At 58.1% G+C, this 8,837-nt stretch overlaps 1 protein-coding gene across 1 annotated transcript; it reads left to right on the forward strand.

The window, feature by feature from the left end:
• Positions 1–5,860: 5,860 nt before the first annotated feature.
• Positions 5,861–8,520, forward strand: MNEG_3133 (Chavicol O-methyltransferase; the record flags this gene model as incomplete). The annotated part of the gene is made up of 9 exons (XM_014048390.1): positions 5,861–6,005; positions 6,176–6,301; positions 6,505–6,521; positions 6,781–6,955; positions 7,266–7,301; positions 7,453–7,547; positions 7,857–7,961; positions 8,137–8,156; positions 8,388–8,520. 9 exons carry the CDS (start codon positions 5,861–5,863, stop codon positions 8,518–8,520), a joined length of 852 nt encoding a protein of 283 aa, XP_013903844.1.
• Between the last annotated feature and the right edge of the window lie 317 nt (positions 8,521–8,837).

Below are 8,837 nucleotides of genomic sequence, written 5' to 3' on the forward strand. Positions count from 1 at the left end.
AGTGGACCCGCAGCCGCCGTTGTTGACGCTGCACAAAGGTGCACAAAGGCTGGTGGCCGGGTCCTTGGTGTAGCCGCTGTTGCAGGTGCAATTCGCGTTGCCATCCGCACCAACAGAGCAGGTGGCAGCAGTGGTAGAGCCGCAGCCGCCGTTGTTGACGCTGCACAAAGGTGCACAAAGGCCGGTGGCCGGGTCCTTGGTGTAGCCGCTGTTGCAGGTGCAATTGGCCGTGCCATCCGCACCCGCAGAGCAGGTGGCAGCAGTGGTGGAGCCGCAGCCGCCGTTGTTGACGTTGCAGACAGGCACGCAAACACCCGATGCGTTTTTGACGTAGCCCGTGTTGCAATTGCACGTGGTACCACTGCACGTCCCAACATCAGCGGTACATGTTGTCGGGCAGGTGGGGCACGCAGGCGTTGCGAATGTCCATAGACAGTCCTGCTGGGAGATGACGAGTTGACAATAGCAGCGTGTTAGCTGCTTGATTTGGAGAGCCTCCAGGTTTGGATATATCTGATTGCAATCAGTGGAGTCCCTGAATTCACCAACATCAATGCAGCAGACCCGGCTTTGAATTAAACAGGAGCAGTGTAGCCTGCTGCCTCACCGTGCCGGTACCCTGGCACCAGGTGCCAGCAGGGGTACCGCAGGTAGCGCTGAAACCACCGATGATGGTTGTCATGACACCGCAAGCGCCACTTGAGTCCTGTATTCAGCAGTGACAAGGGGATTTGAGCAAATGTCTTGATTGACTTTGCACGAGTTCACAATCCCGTGGTTGCTCCGCGGATTGATTGTAAGAAGACACATGTGGGCACGGTCGGCCAGGCACAAGTGGGCGGGTTTGTCAAGCGAGCGCACCTTGATGCCAAATTCTGCAGCCTGACCTCCGGTGACATCCTGACAGATGCTGTTTGAAATGCCACCGGCCCACGGCGCGATGCGCGCACCCCCAGGGGCGACGCATGCGTAGCTGCAGGCAGTGTGAGGGACACCAGTAACAACACCGTGAGGTGGGGCTGTTTGGAGCGTGCATCAGCGTGTGCGGCTTGTGAGGGTGCGATTAATGGGTAAGCTTGCCAGGTAGGGTTGGAGCGCAACAGCGATCACAAACAATGGGTTTAAGCGACAACGCCATCAAAGCTGGGAGTGCTGCCACTCCGTCCTTTGCAGTCGACACCCCTCCCTGCCTGCTGTGCCATGCATGCTTGCCTATTTTCAAACGACGCACAGCATCTCATCATCATCCATCACATGTGATGCTCCCCCAGGCTATTTGCCCGCGCATCAAGAGCGCCAATCAACTCACGAGACAGTGTCGCCGGTGGCTTTTACGCAGGTTCCCCCACTTGACCAGTACACGCAGACTCTCCGGGTGCCGGCGGAGTCGCAGGTTGATCGCCCGGCGGCATAGTAGACCTGCAGTGCATCCGTCGGAGAGTCGTTGCAGGCGCAGTTGCAAGGATGAAAAACAGGCCCCGGACTCTCCGCGCCGCCTCCGAGCACTGAGGTAGAAACGTTGTTGCCAGCAGCATGAAATTTGGTGGATACTGTGGCGCCTGCGGATCTACGTCAAATCCCCAGAGTCACTTACACCACATGGCAAAATTACCTGCAAGCAAGCTCTCTGATCTACACATGCAGAAATTGGGCCTAGGAGAGAGCGGCGGTGGGAGGGAAACACGCCCTGGGAGCCACCCTCCAGCATTGCTTTTGCGCCGCCCTGCCGTGCCGCCCAGTCGTCCCCCGCCCTGGCATCAGCCGCGCCACAGCCAAGGGAGGGTGCAACAGCCAGGAGCAGGGCTGCCACAGCCGTGGCGGTGGCGATGCGCATGCCGGCACGAGTAGGGGCGACGCCACGGCGGGGATGGCGGTTGCCAGCGTGCACCGTTGTCATCTTGAAGAGAGTCGTGGAGGTTGGAGTAGTGAGGTTCGGAGATACCTGCGGCAGGCGCACAACGAGGTGTTCTGGAAGCAGTCTACAAGACGGGTGTGGCCGAGGAGACGCGAGAGCCTCGACAGGAAACTGGCCTGCTTGGCTGCTGCCAGGAGCAGGGCATGGCTCAAATGCAGCTGACGTGCTGCGTGTGCGACGCACGCACGCAAGCCATCCAGAGTTGCATGTGTTCACCCACCCCCTTGAACAAATATCGCGCAACAGGAGCTCTGCCGTGCCCTCTTGCCGCCCACCACACGCGCCGGCGTCGATGGTCCCGGTGCACCAGGACCACGGTGAAGATGACGGCAAGCTTGTCAGCGTCTGTCCGGCCTGGCCATGAAAGGGCAGTCATTATGAACATGGGGTGTCACGTCGGCATGATTGGTGTGCTGTTCGTACGTGTAATCCACACGGGCCTCGGAGCTCGCCACCTTCAGGCACTAGCGGCCATCACCGATGGTCGCGACCCAATTTTCCACGATCACTACGTGCATCCAGAAAGACGATTGCTCACCGCGTAGCTTACACCTCGCGAAATACCTGCCTGTGTTGTCTGCCAGGCACCCTTCGTTGTTCGGGCACAGTCGGTGTGCTGCAGCTTCTGGCAGCTCAATTTCAAATGAAAGTTGTGATTGTTTTTCCGTCGTTCAATCGAAGGTGAGCAGGTGGTATTCAACCACCCTTGAGTCCACCCTTGCAACTTCTTGACCACAGGCCAGGTGGCGTAGGCCAGGGGCTTGGTGATCGAGTCGTCAAAATATGCAGCAGTGCACCCGCTGGATTCAAGTACAGTATGCCGTACACTTGCAAATGACAAGGTAAGGAGGGCTGGCTTGCTCAACGCCTGGAAGCGAGCTGCCAACCTGCAGGCTGCAAACCTGGGGGTAATCATTGCGGAGCTCTGCACATTCTGGTGTTTGCAACGCAGGCGCTATATGAAAGGGCACACGAGCTGAGAAAACTACAGCGATAAGCACAATTTCGACGTTTATGGGATTGCATGCCCTGCGGTAATGCACCGCACATGGCCGCGCACGATTACCCAGCCGACATGGCCTCAAACCCTTTGAGCCTGGCCACCAGCTTGTCACACAATATTGAAGTTCAGGCGGGCGTCATGCATCTGTCTTATGTGATCTGGTGGCAGCGCGGTTCAGTGCTGCCTAATCTTTCGTATGGCGGCCAGCCTGTCCGCGTTGCCGCAAAGCAGTGACGCTGTTTGCCGCCGCGCCTCCAGGCTGCGTGCGAGCCGGCGCTCCTGATCAAGCTGGTCAGCAAAATTGGGCCATCTTCGCCGCCCAGCTTCGCTTCTACTGTACAGCCACTGCGGGGGGGGGGGGGCGTTTGTGGAGAGTTCTTTACGAGGTGACGCCAGATGCCCTTTTGGGATAGGGCAGGGCTGTTGGGTCAGCAGCACTGCACATACAGCCGTCAATCTGCGACGCGGCCACTGTAAATGCGCGTCGCATTGGCTCTGTCATGGCTTGCATCCTAGCTCATCGGGGCTCGAAAGGGTAAGCGTACGTGCAGCGGTCTCGCGCTGGGGGTGCTCGCGCCGATGCAGGGGTCGTGGAAGCCGCTGTGTTATTGCATGTGGCAGTCTGCGAGATGACCGAAGTCGCTTGCATCATTTTGCTGTTCTACAAGGGGCTCTGTGGCCTGCATGTTTGCATCCAGCATGATTTCACCAGCTGTGCGCAACAGCTGGCGAAACCATGCAAATTGTGTTCGCTTGCTTGACCATTGTGTCAGCAGCAGCCACACACCCCTTGTATCATATCACTATCACGCCCCGATAAGCTCTGAGATCTACCTGCAACAATCGGCCCCTCTTCTTCATCAGCATGTGCCTGCAGTTGGTGTCACCTTGGTGACCACCTGTGTTGCGCGAACGAACATAGAAGATGGCGCACTTAATTGTAAAGGACTTTGGTATCTGCAATCACCACACCAAGGGCTTGCGATACGATCACGCAAATACTGGACTTTCGCCCTTGTAAGAGATCCTGCATGCCTTTCTCGTCCACTATTTGAGGCCCGTGTGTGGCAGCAGCACAAATCTAGCACCCACCTGCCGGTGCTGTGTCGCGTCGCGTTTGCTGAACAGGCGTTATCAGCGGGAGCGCAATGCCCTTCGTGCACGTTCGTCCATCGAGGCCTGCACCTCATTTCCTTGAGCGCCCGCCACCATGGGGCTGAACGACTCAAAGTTTTCCGAGCGGCGACCCAGTGAGTGCTCACAATGTAGGCTGACATAACTGCTGACTGCTGTCTGACTGACCGGCTGACTCGCCGGCTCCTCAGCCTTACCACAGCTGTGGCCGCGCCGCAGAGACATCACCCCCACTGGAGGGCCAATCTAGATATGGTAACCCGATTCTGCTAGGAACGCCGCTGTGCATGACATCGAACCAACAGAAAGCCTGGGAACAGAAAAAGCGCAGGGCCTGCTGGCAGGCGGCAGAAGACCTGCTACGTAGGCAGCAGCCCACTGGGCAGCAGGTCGGGCAAAGGCGTTGCACCTACAGCGCAGAGCCTTGGCGCCGCTGGCGTAACCACGCTATGGGGCAACGTCACCAGGCAGCAGCCAACCAGCTGGCTGGTACAGAGCGCCACGCTCTAGCCAATCGGGTACGTGTTCTTGCCATGCAGTATGAGCTATGACCACAGGAACATGCGGTTGTCTTGAAGGCTCGTAACCGAGGCAGATAAGCGAGCAGCAAGTGGATGTCTGGACGGTCACACGGGCGGCTGACACGTTGCCGCCTTCATCACTGTACTGCGTCGCACAGCGACCGCCAGAGGCACACGCCTTACACTTAGAGCCCACGCAGTCAACACTGCTGCATGCTGATGTGCACATGGGCCTGTACTGGCCTGGTGGCACCAGGCCAATGTTGGGGCGCCCGGCCATACCATTGGGCACCACGAAATCGGGTGCGGACCGCAACCCGAGGCGAGGTGCGCCCAGCGGCCTGTTGCAATCGTGGGGCTTTACAGATGATAGATTGACGCTGGCAAGCAAGCCAGCCATGCATCTTCAATGCGTGGGCTCTCCAGCACCAACCTCCAGGCCCCAAGTGGTCCCTCTGTGGCAGCTGCTGGGCGGCGGGGAGGCAGGGAGTGAGCAACCGGTGATGAACACGCAAAGATTCTCGGGGACGGCACCCGCGCCTGTATTGTAATTGTTGTTGAGAATTTTTGTGTGTGATGTTTTTGTTTGCTTTGTCATACCATTCGAGCAGTGAATGTTGCAGCGACACCCGCTGCTTTCCGGAAATACTCAAAACCAACACGCACATACAATACAGCGACAGCTTTGACTAATCAAGCAAGTTTTAATCGCGTACACTACGTTGCGTGCACAGCGCTGGCCGCCTCAGGCTGTCCGACTCACCGACTTTGCCTCACCAGTTGGCCGCATCAACCATGCTTTCCCTCCCTCCTTGGGCCGTCTTCACTGCTACCAACCGCACAAGCGCCGCGGTGAGATTGTGAAAATGAGAAAGAGCGCGATTGCAGCGCCGGGTGCGCCTGCTGCCACCACCGTGCGTTTACCTCCTGATGAGGGCACAACTTCCCGCACAACCCAACAACACGGCCCCAAACAGCTTGAGGCCGCCAGCCACGCCCTTATCCCAAAGCCCAACCTCATCATGAAGATACTTGAGGGCAGAAGCCTTTGTAGGGTGAGGCAGGGAGCCGCTCGCTCTCAACCTCAAAATCGCCAAAGGGCATTTTATTTTGTTGGGTCAGTGCTCGCTCCCTGAGTACGTGCGAACTGCCGCTGCGCAACACGCACGTTGCTGCTGCAGACTCTTTGAGGATAATCACATCTCCCATGTCAAACATCATATCACACACACGCACACTCACACAAGCACAACCACTCGCACACAAACAAACCGCGTGCCCCAGATCATGGAGATCATGGCGCAGCTGGACATCCCCGACAAGCTGGCCGCCGGCCCCAGGACAGCAGCCCAGGTTGCAGAGGAGGCCGGCTCCAACCCGGACTTCACACTGCGCCTGCTGCGCGCCGCTGTGGCCGGCGGCCTGCTCAGCGGTGCGAGCAGGGGCATTTCTGCCGCGGCCGGCGGCAGCGGCTGCTCAGGCCCGAGAACCAGCAGTCTGCAATGCCCGCCCTAATCATTTGCCCTGGTTGGCTCCTGTCAGTATTGCTGCACTTCAAAAAATCATCCTATTGTCTTATCCAATCATCTCCCCCGCGTGCAGCTGATTGCAAGAAAGGGGAGCTGCTGTTCAGCAACAACACCCTGAGCGAGCACCTCACCACCAGCCACCCCTCGTCCATGCGCGGGTTTGTGCGCCACTTCGCCACCGACTGCTTCAGAGCTTTGGGTGGGGGGGAGCCGGCAACAGATGGGACTAACAGCCTTTGTCAACGCCTGAAGCTTGCACTGAGCAGCCTTGCACTATTGCGCTGCAGCTGGTAAGTCCGTTGCGTTGCAGCTGTGCGTGCCTGCTCCACCATTGCAAGGTGGTCAATGAGATGGTTGCCTTGGCTAAGAAACATGCTCGTCCCCTGCCTACATACACCATAGGCACCCTGGGGGAGACCGTGATTGATGGCAAGCACAACTTTCCGAAATCCAACAATGGGCAGCACCTCTGGGAGTACCTTGCTTGCTGTGAGAAACACACGTTCATGCATTGCTGACCTGCTGTCGTGGCTCATCCCCAGCCAGAATTGTTGGCAGATGGTCGCCTGGGCGTTGCAGAATAGGTAAATAGGAACAGCCATGTGTTTTAGCTGCCTGCAGTCTCCGAGATTTCACCTTACTTTGTCTCCTTGACACCCACTCAATCGCCCAACGCAGGAGCGCCCCAAGAACCAGGAAGACTTCAGCGCCGGGATGCAGTCCATCGACGGACTTGGACTGGCTGCCCTCATAGCGGACTTTAACTGGACGCGCTTTGATCGCTTCGTAGACGTTGGAGGCGCATTTGGATCAGTGCTCAACGCCCTGCTCGCGCACAACCCCAAGGCCCATGGTGGGCAACTCATCACTATGAGGCGGTGGTGGAAACCGCTGTGTCTGCACAACACGATGGATGGGCGCATGCACGTTCAGAGACTCGGCAGGGGGGTGGTCGAATACCTGTGAGGCGGCTTGCTTGATTTGTGACACCTAGCCGCGTGGGGCTGGCACTGCGCAAGCAAGCTGTTCAACATCGCGTAGCTCGAAATACATGCACCACCGTCACCCTTTGCAGGCGTGCTGTTTGATCAGCCGCATGTGGTCACTGCAGCTGAGGAGGGCTGGACCAGCCACCATGACCACCACCCTGGCGGTGCCCGCAGAGCGCATCGAGTTCGTTGGGGGCTCATTTTTTGACGGTGCGCAAGGGGCAAAAGCTCGGTTCAAAGTCGTCTTATCTCAAAAATTTTGCGTATGCAACACACACCGGCGCACAACGACAGCGGCAGGGACCTTCACACCGCTTTCATGCTCACTCCTCGCGTGCACATGGACGCCTCCGTCTCGCAGCATCATCTCTACCCCAGGGCAAGGTGGGCGACGCGTTTGTACTGCGCAACGTGCTGCACGACTGGTCTGACGAGGACAGCCTCACCATCCTTAAGGTAATGTCATCACCTCCAGAGTGGGGAGGGGGAGGGAGAGAGGGTGTGGAGGTGATGTAAGTTTTGTTTCAGACTGCATGGGTGACATCTGTGCTCGGCCCCCTTCATTCCGCCCGCTCAGAACGGGCTGAAGGCTGAGAGCAAAAGCTTCCAGAGGTCTCAAGCGTCATTGCGTGAGAGGCCCGCGGCCGTTGGCAGCAGCACGCCTGTGCCCCTTCAGCAAGGCGCGACGCACCCACCCCTTGGGCCGCCCACAAACATACTGTACCTGCACAATCCTCGCCCCGACTCCTTCCCCACCGCGCACAGGCCCTGCGCTCCGCCATCGGGTCCAGTGGCGCGGCCCTGGTGCTCCTGGAGATGTCACTGCTGGACGACATGGGGGACCCCATGGGCTTCGCCCGCTACCACATGGTGCGCCGCACACCCCTGCCAGTCAGCGGGGCCCAGCGCATGTGTCATGCAAATATGCTTGCCTGGGCGCTAGGGTGCAGTACGTGCGAGGCATTGGACACTTGTCATCATGATCATGCAACAACTTGTCACTCATGCCCCCCTCTCCCGAAATGATCGTGACCGCTTTCTACAGGACATGCACATGATGGCCATGTGAGTGCGGTCAGATCCCCCCCCTTGAGGCTGTCTTTCTTGCCGTGCCAGCCACTGACATTTGCCCCAGAATAAAATTCCTGGTTGCCAATGCTATTGTCGGAAATGTGACCCAGGCCGGTGCTGCTTCTGGCCAGCTTGTGTTGCCCCACAAATCAAGGCCCTCAACAGTCATCACACATGCAGCCACACCCACCCTGAGGACCCACCACCTCATGGTATACCCCACAGGTGCCACGGCAAGGAACGCACCAAGAAAGAGTGGGAGGCGCTGCTGTCTGCGGCTGGCTTCCAGCTGGTGGCCATGCGCCCCACACGCAGCATCTTCTGGGCGGTTGAGGCCAAGCCTGTGGGACAACAGTAAGGGTCATTGTTGGGGGCAGCGCCACATGACATTGTGACAGGAGTGAGGCATGGGTGGGGCCGGCTATGCGTGTAAGTCAAAGAACCTCTTTAGTGCCCAGATCAGGTGGCCGAACCTAGCCTGGTGCGTTGAGTTTCTATATGAACGATCCCGTCAGAGGCCCCTAGTGCTGCCTGCCGCGGCAAGGCTTGCAACTCCTCTTCTCTCAGTTGCACTTCATTATTTAGTTCGCAATTCCCTGAATTGCCGAGAGCACTTCCTTAGCATTAAGGAGTTGCAAAAAGCTGCCACATGCCCTTTGTGCTGCACCCAACAAA

The sequence above is a fragment of the Monoraphidium neglectum genome (assembly GCF_000611645.1).
Source record: "Monoraphidium neglectum strain SAG 48.87 unplaced genomic scaffold scaffold00381, whole genome shotgun sequence".
In the NCBI taxonomy this organism is placed as follows: Eukaryota; Viridiplantae; Chlorophyta; class Chlorophyceae; order Sphaeropleales; family Selenastraceae; genus Monoraphidium; species Monoraphidium neglectum.